This window comes from Ctenopharyngodon idella, chromosome 7 (genome assembly GCF_019924925.1).
Source record: "Ctenopharyngodon idella isolate HZGC_01 chromosome 7, HZGC01, whole genome shotgun sequence".
NCBI lineage: Eukaryota > Metazoa > Chordata > Actinopteri > Cypriniformes > Xenocyprididae > Ctenopharyngodon > Ctenopharyngodon idella.
This window is the reverse complement of record NC_067226.1, coordinates 16,856,009-16,870,944: the sequence shown is the minus strand read 5'-3', so window position 1 is coordinate 16,870,944 and position 14,936 is coordinate 16,856,009. Positions and strand designations below refer to the sequence as shown.

Genomic DNA, 14,936 nt, shown 5'->3' with positions numbered 1-14,936 from the left:
TACATGATGCTACACTGCTATTTTTGACTCATTGTAAAACAGCCTGCAAGTGCATATTTTTCTAAATCTGCATGGATTGCTTTTTGATAATTAGACAACTTAATAAAAGGCTGCTTATAATGCAACCATTCCAGTTCCATTAAAAGACAAAATTAGGCTGCCTCTGTACATGCATGTCAAATTACACATGCTGGAGTTTTTTTCCCCATGAAGTTAAATGTACTGCACTACAGGGTGTAGCCTTGTTAGTAAATTAAATGGTTGCCATCTAAAGCACTTTTTTCTTTTTGCAATGCATTCATCTCTTTGGTTGCTCATTCATCTCTCATTCCTCATATATATATATATATATATATATATATATATATATATATAAAAAAAATTGTTAATCGTAAACATGTTAAAAACAATTTACCTTTTTTTAAAGAAAAGTTATTTTAAAATACAAAAAGTTAATTAGAATATAATATACAATATGGCCCGTATATAATAGAAATATGTTAAAAAAAAAAAATAAAATAAAAAGTTTAGTAGTATTTTATAAACACCAAGAAACAAATAAGCATAGTAATCATAAAAACTGTCTGAGACAGTGGCTTTATTTAAACATATGATATAGAGAAATGTAGCAGCATCTCATTTAAAAAACAAACCTATAAAAAGTGAATGGTCAAGTTTGGTACAAATACATGGGAAGTGACCAAAAGAAAATCTTAAATATAAAAAAAAATGAGAGTCCTAGCTTCTGAAGCTGGTGATTTCTCTGGTCCTTTCTGGCAGTGGAGACTTGAGTGCCCGTGACAACCTGTCAGGATTTTGCTGGTCCAAATGGCAACCTGAGCAACAGAAACCCATGCCCATATTTGTGTGAGGATCTCTGTGGTCATCTTTCCATCTGCTCCAGTCCCACCCTCTTTTAGCAGCAATCAGAGCCAGTGACAGCTCTGAGATTTTGGCAGGTAGTCTACATTTGTAAGATAAAAATAAAATAATAAAATAAAATAAAAACACCAAACCTTTGGACCATTTAAAAAAAAAAAAAAAAAGAAAAAAAGAAAAAAAAAGAAACGCTTTTCAATCTTTCAAGTCTCATACGAAAAAAATAAAAAATAAGCATAAGACACTTTTGGTCTTATGTCAATGCATGTTAAGTGATGGTTGGGTTTGTCCTGTAATGCCATTCATTTGTTGATTTTCACTTAAATTCATCAGTCAAGGCTGTGTCCTATTCCATACATAAAAGGAAGTCAGGAGACTGTGCTCTCTGGCTTCTCACTGCTGGGTGGTGGTGTGAGCACTCCAGAGGGAACTGGAGACCTCTGACTGCTCTCAATGTCCACTAGCTGATAGGAGTGCACCTTTCCCTGAAGAACAAGAAAAGAAACAAGAAAACTTTAGGCAAGAGGAAATGAAAGAAACAAATGTTGTGGCTGGGGCAAATGTATGCAAAATTCTTTAGTCAGAACAAGATAGATAATCGTGTTGAAGCCCAAGTTTTGGCTGTGTGTGCGCATATATAAAAATGGCCTAAGGAAAATGAAGTTGTGGCCACGCTTCAAATGCAAAAACTTACCAGCCATTCCAAGTACTGTACATGGGTCTGTATATTGTGCATGTCATCAGCTGCTATTCCTTTGAATGTCTTGAGGGCTGAGCTGCCTGCTTCACGAATCGACATGGCAAAAGGGACCATCCATCTCACACACTCCTCCAAATCACACCACTTCAGCCCTGGAACCAAGAAAAACAACATGAATAAAAGGTCACTTCCAACCACCTAGGTCCATTTTGTAATATACATGCTCTATTTAATAGAGCAAACTAGAAGAAATTCACACAAAGTGTTAAAAATCATACCGGAAACTTTCATGACTAGCTCTAGAGAAGAGAAGTGGAAGAGTGCAGAAGCTGCAAGGAGGCCATAAGAGAACTCCAGACTTCTTACATCCAGTATACAGAGATCCAAGAGCTATACAAAAAGACAAAGCCAAAATAAGTAACTAAATCATTCAAGTAAAAAGAGACATCTGCTTAGAAGAGGAGGGGGGGGGGACACTGAAACAACAGCTCAAGTTTAACGTATGAAGAGGAAAAAAAAAAAAAAAAAAAAAAAAAAAAAAAAAAAAAAAACCATTAAGGAAGTATTACCAGAGACACCTTTAGTCTCAAACCACTTTTTTTTAAACCCAGAAAACTTTTGGTTTTATATACTTAATTTTAAAAATGACCATACAAATAATATTTCTGCTGTAGATTCGTAACATTCAACCCTTAACACCTTTGGCAAAAAACTAAAGAAAGACCTTGTCATTTTAATGTTCCTCATTCCAATTCTGGTAAAAAGCTACAAACTAGGGCTGGGCTGGATATCAGTTGACATCAGCAGATTTTTGTTGTAGGAACCAGACAGTTAATTGTGGTTTTATCATTAGAACATGACAAACACCTGCCAAACAGGTGAACATATCACAAGTTAATATTACATGTTTTGTCTTTTAAAAATGCACATTTGACAGTAGCTTGAGTTGAGTGACAGTAGCAGTAGCTTGAGTTGGGATGCAGATGTAAATGTTCATTAACAAAAACGATAACATCTGTAAAAAAAAAAAAAAATATATATATATATAATATATATATATATATATATATATATATATATATATATATATAGGATCATGTTAACCACAGGTAAAACTACACATTGCACCTCATTACCATTGTAAAAAGTAACTGCATTGTTCCAATGGTATTTGTGGTTTTTTCTCCTGTTTTCCACGTCAGTGTTGTTGAAAATGTTTCATCTTGCTTTAAACTAGTTTAAGATTGCTTTCACAATAGCACTTTTGGTGCGCATCTGGGTTTGACTGACATCAGAGTTTGGTTCGTTTGGATGATGTGAATGCTGTCTTCCGAACTCTGGTGCACACCCACGAACCGTACCCGAATCAGCTTATAAAACGGGGGTCTGTGGTATGGTTCATGTGAACTCTGGCATGGTTCGCTGCTGATATGAATGCAATTGTACTAAACCGCAAACGCACCGTGGTTCGGACCCAAATAATATAATCTGAACACAGTCTAGCAGGGGCAGGGGGGAGCAATCAAACTCTAGTTCGGACCAAGCAATCGAAGCAAGTGTGAAACCACCTTAAGTCGCAAAGCATTTGTTTTGTGATTTGTATAGGAGAACTCTGCACCTGAACGTGAGCGCTTTTCACTGGATCTCACAGCGCTGTTTAGCAGTCGTGTGATTGAGATGGACAGCGAGTAAATGCATTAGCTCTAAGCTCACGCTGCAGTCTTTTGAGCAGAGCTGATAAATGTTGCGTGGTGCGCGGTTCAAACAAGCAGTTCCGCTTCGTTCTGCTTTTGGCAAGTTTGCGGTTTAATACTTCTAATACAAACAGCAGTGCTTATCAGTTAGGGAAATTGGTACTGGCAGTCCTGGATTCAGGACACAGGACTTGGGGCGGTTATAATTGTCAGAGGAGCTTGGGGTTGATATAGAGTTCTGGTTTAAAATTGCGTTCCGGCAGCGGGGTTCCGATCATCGCAGAGTGCGCTTGAGATCATCATGGGGGGCTAAGCCCACTCAAGCCCCCCCTTGACGCCAGACCTGGGTACTGGCACCAGTGTGACCGTCTGCAACACGCATATGCAGCATTATTTGCATGGTGCATAAACGTTATATAAAATTTTTTATAATTTTATCGAGGAAAATATCACGATAACCATCATTAGATTGCCCAGTTCTACTACAAACTTATCTTCTGTCCACAAAACCCAGGTTTTGTTTCAGTATACTACATTCACATAGTAAGTTGTAGTAAAATGTCTCAAATTACATGAATTTGAAAATGAATTTCAAAAAGATGTGTTCTTAAAGGGATAGTTGACCTAAAAAATTCTGTAATTTATTTGCATTTGTCATTCCAAACCTGTATGATTTACCTTCTTGTGTGGAAGATAAGAGATGATATTTTGAAGAATGTGGGTAAAAGAACAAAGGTAAAAAATTAAATAAAAAAGTCAAAATATCGAAGAAAGAAAGTACCACCTAATTTTGTGAGTAGGGCTGCACAATAATGACAAAAAGCATAATTGTCAATTATTCCCTTGAAACTGTAATTCCGATTATTAATTATGATTATCACAATTACACTGAATGGTGTTTTGAATAGCTTTATACCATTGTTTGAAGCAAGTGCATGCCAAATGTCAACTATACATTGGTTTGGTTTGTTTTTTTAAAATAATAAAAGAAGTAAAAATATGCATCTAATAATAATAATAATAATAGGGGCTTTTGCACCATGTTGTTCTAGGAACTGTTATAGGAACTAGTCACCAAGGTGGTTCCCAAGAACTAATGGCCACGTACACACTAAGTTTCAGGAGTGACAACCGCATTTAAATGCAGGAGTGAATCCCCTAAATTATCGTTACATGTGTATACAGAACATGACCCACTCTCGAAAATGCGACGATTGACAGCTTGGAAACCATAGCGATGTTCTGGCGTCTCTCGTGTTTGATATCCGTTATTGTGACCAAAGTAATATTACAGAGACAAAACACTCGTTATTTTCTGCGATTTAACTAAATACAGCTGACGGAGGCATTGTGTTTATGCTTGTACGGCCCATTTCACACAGAGCGTGCTCTTTCTGTGTTGCCAGGGTCACTCATTATAAGCGTTTTGGGCTTGTTGTTTAAGCTTGTCTCAAAGCGAAAGGGTTTATGGAGTTATTAAAGTGAGAAGACATGAATCGTGATAATTTGGTCTTATTTTCAGCATAAAGCATTTGGATTTATTCGGTTTATTATGGGCTTATTAGTCTTGCTAGAAAAATCAGCAAACAAGAATGTGTTATTAGATAGAACTGTTATACAAAGTAGACAGTATATGAAAAAGTATTGGCTTTTGTCATGTGGTTGATGCCCAAGGTTGCTGGCTGAGCAAAAAAACAATCATGTTTCGCTTGGTCCGCTCAAAGTCGCGCTGGATTTTCTTCTTAGCATAAGGTTGAGAGGTCCATCTATCACTGTTTTCCATGTTTGTAGAGTTTGCTCATGAAGTAAATATTCAGGCTGTGTACACAGCTTTTTAAAAATCGCGTTTGTTCAACCAATCAGAGTACACTTACGTCACTGGTAGCTCCTTTTGTGCTAGGTTAGACCATTTACACTCTGAAGTAGTCATGATTCGCCTCTCACATCGGAACATGCTCTAAACACAGAATAATGTAAGTGGATTTTTTTTTTGTAATCGCGCCTTTAAACAATTACAAAATCGTGGCATCCGTAATCGTAATCACGATTAGAAATTTGATTAATTGTGCAGCCCTAGTTGTGAGGGTGAGTAAATTTCCATTTTTGGGCAGACTATGCCTTTAAAGCATATTGAAATGGACTTTGCAGGATGCACTCATATATTGGAAACAACTTTGAGAAAGCTAAAACCAGAAGCCCCAAGTACACCTGCAGTATGTGTAGTAGAAAACAAAACAGTGCCAGGCCTTCACACTGCAGGACACGACACGTGCAGAATATAAATTTAATTGAATCACAGCTTTTTGTGGTAAATATAGTCTCACACCATATTGTGGTTTTAACACAATTAATTGTGCCGTCTTACCTCTGCAATCTGCACAAATGTAGCCTGTGGGTACTGGGCTATGAGAACTTCAGCAGTCTCCTTTAGATAGGCCATCTGCATGTAGATGTTGAGCCAAGCCACTGGGGTTAAAGGACTCAAACTCCAATTCAACTCCTGAAGAAAAGAAAAGAAGAAATGGAGTAGTCCATTACACCATACAAGGAGCACGGCTGCAGGTTTAAGCACAGTACTGAGGTTAAACTATGATAGTCTACCTTCATGATGATAACCTCCATGCTAAGAATGTCATCCTCAGTGCAGGCCCCATCAGTAACGTAAGCAAACTGATGCACCTTAGGAGGGTAAATTTCCTTTGGAAAGAACATAAAAAGCCAAATTACATTTCAGGTTCACATTTTTCTGCTAAGTGCTGCACTTGCACTTTGAAAAGTTCTTAAAACATGAAATTATACTGATAAGATATTATACCATAAGAGCCCTTATCAAAAGATCAGGCTGAAGTACAAGGGCATCTGAAAGTAAAACTTACCTCCATTTTGGCAGCGATGAAGAGACAGGAGATGCCTATAAGCTGTAGTGTTGTTTTAAGAACATTCTCTTGTGTGGCCATGAAGCGATCAAAGTAGTCCTGACCCAAGTAAAACGTTTCTCTGTGTAACTTGTATACCTCACAAACCTAAAAGACAGTAGATGTCAGTGTCAAAGATCACCATTCAACATTTCAGTGCTTATGAAAAAGAAACAAAACCATTAATCCCTTACAGAAGAACTACTCATTTTAAATTTCATTTTTAGCTAACCATTCTATGAAAACAGACTTCCATTTCTAAACCCGATGGTATCCGACCAAAAAAAAAAAAAAAAATTATATCAGTGTCACAACATCATTTTAATACCACGTGTTTCCACAGACTTTAGGAACGAACGGTGACGTAACGCTGTTACATGTTATTTACCCGACTATAAACAGTCTAAAAATCAAACTGTCCCGGTGTTGGTGCAGGCAGACCAACACATGCGTTTTGCTTTTCACAGTATCGGGAATGATTCCGGCGAACCGGCAGCTCGTATAAACTCCCGGTACTATTATCTGTCCTTTTTGGAGATATACTGAAACATATAAAACCGTCTCTTACACGGTTTTATATATTTAGATATAGAGCAATGTAGTGCAACGTTATTACATAGCTCAACGTCAGAGAGCGACAGCATTTCTCCATCCACCGCTCCATTCAAGACCAGCAAGTTTTTAGGCTCCAAGCTGAAACAAACTTTCTGGCCTGGAACCCTATTTTCTGCAGTGGAAATGCACAGAACAGTTCGAGAACGGACAAAGGCTGGGATCCCACACCGGAACCATGTCAGTGGAAAAGGGGTATCTGTGTTGTCGCCATTATTTTTTCAGATTTCACAATTCACAAGTATTAAGTATATCAATATTGACGGTAATTTCCCATCCTACTCTGGAGCTTCAAATCAAGTAGAAACACTTCTAGAAACAGCAACAAAACGCGGCCGCACTGATGAGTGCTTGCATGAGAGAGATGCACGCAATTGTAGTTTTAATGGAAAAATACATATATTTTTGCTGTAACTTCTGGAGAGAAATAGCGCAGACACTGTACAAAGATGAAACATTTTAGTTATCGATCGCCTGTGTTCATGCAAGCTATCAAATGGATGAAGCATTCACATAAAAATTCAAGTGTACTTTGGGCTCTAACTACAGTAAGCTTTTAATCATAAGAAAACTTGAGAGAACTTGAGGAACAGCCTTTGTAAACAACTTGAGGTTAAGACAAATGAAGGGACTTGCAGTGTCTCCACCCTTCTTATACAGATTAGATTAAGATGTGTGAATGGTTAAACAGTGATCACAAACCTCCATTAGCCAATCCAGCAGAATCGCTCTCATTTTGGGTTGGAGATTTGGATGTCTTTCCATAACGTGTGTATCTCGCGAGTAGAGTTTGTCTTTTCTAAGCAGGTTGTTCCACACATCATCTTTGCTTGCCCAGCTATGAGAAATTATGGAGAAAATGTTAACTCTTTCGATGTACATTAATGTATATCAAAGAATGTCAACAAAGGGGTCTTGTCATACAAGATATTCTACTGACAAACATTTAGTCACGTCAATCTAAGGTAGCTAAAAGCAGTTTGAAAAGAGATAAATCTCTCACCAGAGGGCCGGCAGAGGGGTAGAACGCGTGGGGGTGACGAAAATGTTTTCTGAGGCGTACTGTGTGAATCCCATGCTGCCAACAGCAACCGGTTCCTCTACTTCATCAGGTGTGGGGATCCGCCTGCATGGGCTTGTGTAACCTGTGTCAGGATTCCAGCAGGCCTGAGCAAGAGGACAAGATGTGAAAAGAAAGAGAGACAGAGGAAAAAAAAAAAAAAAAGGTAAACTCTAACGGATATAAACAAATATGAAAGCCCGCCCTGTGCAACTAGGACAGGCTTCAAAAGCATTTTGAAAAGGACCTTCCATGGCACAAAAAAAGCTCCCTAAATAAATTCAAGCCATGACATTAACCCTACCCACTCACAAAACCAAGGTGGCATAGGCAGCAATGATTATGCTTTAGGCAACTATAACCACTTTAGAAATTGAGGGGGAAAAGACCAGTCCATAATATTAAACAGCTGTTCAATGATAGAAATTTTAAACAACCAACTGTAATATCCTGAGCAGCAACCTACTCAACATTTGTCAAATTTCACTTTGAATTGGAAATATAGGCTGAATCATTTATGTGATTCATGTAATTCTTAACAAATATGCATTTTCAACATATTATTTGGAAATAGTTCATGATCAAGACATATTTATGGCCTTAATATTAGATTCAATGGCCCGTTTCACAGACAGGGCTTAGATTCGGATAGTAGCTTTTAAAAACATGTCTTAGGAAAAACATTACTGATATGCATCTTGAGACAATGCTATTGAGAGCCAAATGACACGGACATATTTGAATACATGTCAAATATAAGTTGTTTTCAGCTCAAACATGCAGTCTGGGACTAGGCTTAATCCTTGATTGTTAAACTGGGGAAATGTCTCTGTATATATTTACCACACAGGTATAACCGAATAATTTCAGGACGTTGGTCATAATTTTGCAATCTACAGAAAAAGGCTAAAATAAAAGTGCCAACTGGTTTAGCATCACTGATATGAGATGCCTGGCGAGGCCTATGGATACACACACACCGGTCATGACTCATCCATACCTGGGATGCACATGGTTTCTTTCTTGTCATCTCTGTGGTCTCCTCATCTGGATCTTGTAAATGCTGTGGATTCAAAAACAAAACAGTCAGAGAGTCATCTCTCATTATGTTTTTTTATTATAGGAATATTATAAAAAGTTTAAGAATAGTTTCCTTACAATAGCTACGTCTGCTTTCCTCTTCCTGGGACGCACTGAATTGGTTTTAGGAGCTTCATTCGTAGTGTTAATCTGCTCTGTTCGTAGCCTGCATCGAAAATGATATTGTTACATTTCCACATTGGCCTAAAACTCTGTGACTAACTGGGCCAACTCGTTGCTGTAACTTTTCCATGCATGAACACTGATGGTCAAAACTGCCTTAAAAAGACACGAAATCGAAACTTACACTTTCTTGCTTGGCATGATATCCACGCTTGTGACCTTCTTGAGTGTCGAGAGCCTAAAAGATAAAAGTGTTACTTTTTTATAAAGTCCGTTTTGTGGCTTTTAATCCCAACCCCCCTCATGTAAATCTTCACAAAGCGCTTTGGGCGCGGGGAAGTAGAGCTGGGCACAATGTTCAAGAGGTCAAAACTACACGAAAAACACAACCGAATGCTTCAAGACCACAGATATATGCACTTGAAAGTCTATATTTTCAAAGTAAAGCCAATTCATGCCGATATTTTTATTATTTGTAATAAAACTACACGTTTGCATTGCTCTACCCAAGGGAGTCAGAAAATGGCCGAGCCAATCATTATTCCTCATTTCATTGAACCCGTTCTCGCAACAGCTAAAAGTAAGAAACTAAAGTCTCAGCAATCCAACATTTCAAAGTTTGCTTCCACAAACCCTTTTAATACATCTTACTTGTTTAATGTCACATTTGCCGATCTTAATAATAACCCCACGATTGTGTAACACACGTACCTTAATGTGATGCTCTCTGAAAATGCCTTCTCTCCACGGATATCCTCAAATGCAAAAGTTAGGATGGCGTGACACAAGGCATTATTTAGAAAAACTGATCAAATAATCTGTAAGCAGGCAGCATATGGCTAGGCTATGATGTGTTCCGCAGTCCTCTCGCTCTGAGCTGGCGCCAGTAATTTTGCGCCTTGTCTTATAACCCGCCAGCAGTCGTTAAAAGGGGCCGTCAACGCGGGTCATTTAAAATCCCCGCTCTGTTAATAATGACCGCGAAGCAATGCGATCAGTGCCGCATGTGCGATTGACACCGGCACGGAGCGAGCACGCGAAATCCCGACGTTATACGTCAAACATTTAATGGTCAATAAAACAAAGTTTAGATACATGAAAATTTTGCCGGCAAAATGAGGCTTGTGTTTGGTGACGTCACTTGGGGGGGCGGCATTGAGGTAGCGGAAGTACGTTGAGCACATGGCTAGCAGGCTCAAGAAGTAAACAATCCGAGTGATCACGTTGAATAGATGGATTTAATCGCGCTATAATGTTAGTGATACATTAAATGTAATCTTTTGGTTGCGATCTGTTGGCCGTTTGAGATGTCAAGTGTTGTCAAGCTGATATAGCGCATTATTTTGTTACAGTTGCTGCTATCGGGTTACCCTGGCAAATCAGTTTCACTATATTGACTGGCGCCCCCTTAGAAATACACAATATACTACAATATAGCGTTTTAAAATATTATCAGAGGATTCCGATAGACAGAGGATTAATGTAGCTTGGTTGTTGAATTAGATCCACACTTCTGTCAGTATATAACCTTTGACCAGTCACATGACCAGCAAAACGCACACAAATCTGGTTTTTGTTGGCTTAAGGAATGACGTTTTTAAATCTTTTCGGACGCTTAAAATCAAATGTCATTGGCATGATTCACGTCCGAGCCTTGCCAGGTAACGCATTTCAAGGGAGAACAAAATTAACATTGAGGAAAAGACTGAACTTTTAAATTATTTTCTTTTGCAGGAACTCCCTTGAACCGCGCGAGTATCGCAGAGATCACAGAGGAGGCTTGTCGAGAGGCGGAAATTTACCACCAGGCAGGACTTGTATGTGCTCAATACAAGTAAAACATTATCATAGATGTTTAGAATTATAATCATCTCGCGCTTTCTAACATTCTGAAGTAATAATAATCGCCTTATAATAATTGCTAGCGGTGCTTGATTCACGAATGAGTCATTCTTTTAAGTCGGATCTTTTCAATGGATAACCGGTGTCGAATCTTGTATGGCATCGGTTTGAACGATTCTATTTTATCTGAATCATTGAACCGAGTCATCTCCGACAGTCTGTGGTGCGTTTCCCGAAAGCATCGTTAGCCAACTATGAACTCCTGATTCGTATAACCCGAGAACAACCGAGCAGCCGCGGCTCGTCTGTAATGGCAGATGGGGCAGAGCCCTACCAAAATATTCATCCAAACATAGACCTCTATATAAGCTGAATAATGAATTGTAAATGTTTTTATCATTCTGCAACAAATATTTTTTCGGATATTCTAGACTATTTTTTAACCCGTAAAGTGAGCAGGAAATATTAAAATGTAACGATCGGCTTCGGCAGGCATGTATAATGATGATACTATTCGGGGCAGAGGGTGCCTGATCCCTCCCTAGCTCTACAGCGCCCCACAGCGTTTCAACGTAAATTTGTGGTGAAAAATGGAACTGCAGTCCACAATCACTACTTGAACTATAAAAATGACGGCTAATCAGAGCTCGAACATTTAAAGCGCAGAAAACATAACTGCAGTGGGCACTTATAATATACAGAGCGTTAACATTCGTTGGTGTAGTATAGTTATCTATAGTTCTGGGTGTGAACGGAAACTGAAAAAAGGACCGAACATGAAATAACAATAAACATCTTAAAAGTGTAGTCGAAAAAGACACATGGCTTTGTTGTAACATTTCATTTAGAGCATGTAATATCACCCTATGATGTAAAGTGACGTAATTGACGTAAAGAGCTGAATCAGATTCTTAAACCGGCTCCTTAAAATGAACAGTTCAAAAGAACCGATTCGTGGAAACGAGTCAGAGCAGTCTTCGGATTTCTCATCTCTTCTTGTCAGTACAGGTGCCTGCAAAGGTCATAACTAGCATTCAGTAGGATATATTTTTCCATTTTCTTTTAAATGTGACTGAACGAAATTACATCAAACCAGTCTTTCTGATAAATGTTATCAGATTTTAGATGTATCTTTTTTTAGTTATGTTTCGACCAGGTCAGTTTATGCTCATTTCAGACAATTCTCTCTGACAGGATGGGCTGATCATTGAAAACATGCATGATATTCCATACACCCTTGAAGTGGGTCCAGAAGTGTGTGCATCAATGACAGTTGTGTGTGCAGCAGTCAGGGGCCTTTATCCATCTTGGCCGCTTGGTGTTCAGATTCTTTCAGCTGCAAACCAATCAGCACTGGCTGTTGCCCTGGCCTCAGGTGTTCGCATGACTGTACAAACTATCACAAATGCCTTTTTAAACAAAGGTATTCTATGACAAGATATTTAATTAATATTAACTTCTGCCCCTCCACAGGCCTGGATTTTATCCGCGCAGAGGGGTTTGTGTTCTCACATGTTGCAGACGAAGGTCTGTTAAATGCTTGCGCTGGTGAGCTGCTGCGCTACCGTAGATGCATTGGAGCAGAGCACGTTCAGATCTTCACAGACATCAAAAAGAAGCACAGGTATAATCAGATCTGCATTACGTGCTGGCTGACCACAGAGCTCTAACTGAGGCACAACACAGTAGTGTGGTGGTTTCTGCTTTATTGTGTGATATTTGATAATGTTACAGCGCTCATGCCCTGACTTCAGATGTGAGCATAGCTGAAACAGCCCAAGCAGCTGAGTTCTTCCTCTCTGACGGAGTCATCGTCACCGGAACTGCCACTGGAGCACAGGCTGATCCAAAGGAACTGAGGGGTGAAGCTGGCAGCCTGATGCCATAATACACTTTAGTCTGACTGTGTAAAAGTGCTGTGTGTATTTTTTAATGTCCATACTTTTACTTCAATGTATCATTAAGTCATTTTTTAAGATATTATGCTATCCAGACATGTCCTGTTTGTTGGTAAGATTTTTAAATGTTAAAGTCTCTTATGCTCACCAAGGATTTTTTTTTTTTTTTTTATCAAAGATACAGTAAAAACAGTAATAATGTGAAATATTATTACAATTTAAAATAACTATTATAGCTAAAATATTTAATATATTTTAAATGTTGTTTATTCCTGTGATGCAAAGCTGAATTTTCATCAACCATTACGCCAGTCTTCAGTGTCACATGATCCTTCAGAAATCATTCTAGTATTCTGATTCACTGCTCAAGAAACATTTCTTATTATCACTGTTGAAAATCGTTGTGCTGCTTAATATATTAGTGAAAACTGTGGTCTATTTTTTATTTTTATTTTGATTATTTAATGAATAGAAAGTTCAAAAGAAAAGTGTTTATTTAAAATAGAAATCTTTTGTAACATTATGAATGTCTATCAATTCCTAGTATGCTATGCATGTTTGAATCACTCAACTTTGATCTGCTTCAGAACAAATCAACCTATCTCATGGGTCATCCTGACATATGTCTGCAGCTTCCTAACATATCACAAAGTGAAATCATTGTTGCTAACAAGAAATGTACTGATGTAAATAGGGTATCTTATAGTCATAACACATAGGAAAACACATTAAATTGGATATATGCTTAACAACATGTGTGCAGTGTCACACATGCACAAACAATTTTCCAGGGCTTTCATGTGACCAGCATGATGTTTGAGTTAACAGGACTTTAGACTTTTGTTTTTATGTGTCCCTTTACACTACTACACTGCCCTTTAAAAAATATTTTAAAAAGTAATACTTTTATTCATACGTTTACACAAAAGTGACAATAAATACTTTCACATTTATACAATTTCTATTTGAAATAAATGCTAATTATTGAACTTTCCATTCATCAGAGAATCCTGAAAAAGATCACGGGTTCCCCAACAATATTAAGCAGCACAACTGTTTTCATCATTGATGATGATGATAATAATAAATGTTTCTTGAGCAGAAAATCAACACATTACAATGATTTTTGAAGGGTCATGTGACATTGAAGAATGGAGTAATAGCTGCTGAAAATTCAGTTTCACCATCACAGGAATAAATAAAACTTTACAATATATTAAAACAAAGTATTTTGAATTGTAATAATATTTCACAGTATTACTGTTTTACTGTATTTTTGTGTAGACTTGGTTTGCATAAGAGACTTAATAAACAAAATTTTACAGACCCCAATTGTCCAAAATGACATGTTTGTGCAAAGTCCAGGAATCATTAGTGTTAAAACTGTACACTTTTCCGACACTCTCAGTGTTCAATCCCATTCAAAGGTTGATCTGCTAATTTAGAGGTTAATCTCCTTCTAGTATCTAACGGAGCCCATCAGCCAAGACAGTAGTGTCCTTTGGAAAGAGAGGATGCTGACCAGTCTCCTGGCCCTGGTGACTGCCCTGTGTGGGCAGATGGCCTGCTTCCTGCCCTTCCTCAAAACCAATAGCCTTGTATGAGCTAACATAGATACCACACTGCCAGCTATTTTAAATCCCACTTCCAGATGGCTGGTGATCATGGAAGGCTGTAAACATAGGCATGAAAACCAGGCCCAGTCTAGTCTGCCACTGCCCTGCTGCCTACTTTGGACTTGTGCCTATTGCCTTCCTTAGTTCTGATCCATTGGACTGGGGAAGCTGTCAGATGGAGGATGAGGCACAGTCTGCCAAAATCCTCATTACAATGAAGGAACAACATGTTTTTGTATTTTTATGCATGCATGTAGCAGAAAGATGTCCTCATACTCATGTTTTGAGTCCTGTTTGTTTAACAGAGGTTACCCAGTCTGTACGGATCCCTGTTCTCATTGGTTCTGGAGTAACACATGATAACGTGGAGCAATACCTTCAAGCAAACGCCATGATCATCGGCTCCCATTTCAAGAAAGGAGGATACTGGGCAAATGGTGTGGATGCTGAGAGAGTCAAAAGGTTCATGGGGAAGATACACACACTTCTGGAATGACTGATGTAACTAAAATTGCAC

General features: G+C 38.3%; 2 protein-coding genes across 3 annotated transcripts; one reads left to right on the top strand and one right to left on the bottom strand.

The window, feature by feature from the left end:
- Positions 1-568: 568 nt before the first annotated feature.
- Positions 569-10,103, bottom strand: ccne1 (cyclin E1). Its single transcript, XM_051899137.1, has 12 exons — positions 9,775-10,103; positions 9,248-9,301; positions 9,019-9,106; positions 8,861-8,923; positions 7,804-7,967; positions 7,503-7,638; positions 6,150-6,296; positions 5,875-5,970; positions 5,639-5,773; positions 1,858-1,969; positions 1,574-1,731; positions 569-1,364 (listed from the first exon to the last, which is right to left on the bottom strand). Exons 2-12 carry the CDS (start codon positions 9,262-9,264, stop codon positions 1,248-1,250), a joined length of 1,233 nt encoding a protein of 410 aa, XP_051755097.1. The 5' UTR covers positions 9,265-9,301; positions 9,775-10,103; the 3' UTR covers positions 569-1,247.
- Positions 10,104-10,330: 227 nt separating this feature from the next.
- Positions 10,331-14,927, top strand: zgc:162297 (uncharacterized protein LOC555865 homolog). Of its 2 annotated transcripts, none has more exons than XM_051899141.1 (6): positions 10,331-10,724; positions 10,798-10,871; positions 12,100-12,280; positions 12,379-12,529; positions 12,640-12,767; positions 14,725-14,927. In XM_051899141.1, the coding sequence occupies exons 1-6, from the start codon at positions 10,652-10,654 to the stop codon at positions 14,913-14,915; spliced, it is 798 nt and encodes a 265-aa protein (XP_051755101.1). In that variant the 5' UTR covers positions 10,331-10,651; the 3' UTR covers positions 14,916-14,927. The 2 variants fall into 2 exon arrangements, with proteins under 2 accessions (XP_051755101.1, XP_051755100.1); XM_051899140.1 differs by having other exon boundaries at positions 10,798-10,880.
- The last annotated feature ends 9 nt before the right edge of the window (positions 14,928-14,936 follow it).

Excerpts from the sequence above, each read along its gene's own strand:
- zgc:162297 (XM_051899140.1), top strand. The coding sequence starts at position 10,652 with ATGACGTTTTTAAATCTTTTCGGACGCTTAAAATCAAATGTCATTGGC. Across the intron at positions 10,881-12,099 it reads TTTACCACCAGGCAGGACTT|GATGGGCTGATCATTGAAAA; the intron begins GTATGTGCTCAA and ends TCTCTCTGACAG. Across the intron at positions 12,281-12,378 it reads GGCTGTTGCCCTGGCCTCAG|GCCTGGATTTTATCCGCGCA; the intron begins GTGTTCGCATGA and ends GCCCCTCCACAG.
- ccne1 (XM_051899137.1), bottom strand. Across the intron at positions 7,639-7,803 it reads ACCCCTCTGCCGGCCCTCTG|CTGGGCAAGCAAAGATGATG; the intron begins GTGAGAGATTTA and ends AATTTCTCATAG. Across the intron at positions 1,732-1,857 it reads GCTAGTCATGAAAGTTTCCG|GGCTGAAGTGGTGTGATTTG; the intron begins GTATGATTTTTA and ends TCTTGGTTCCAG.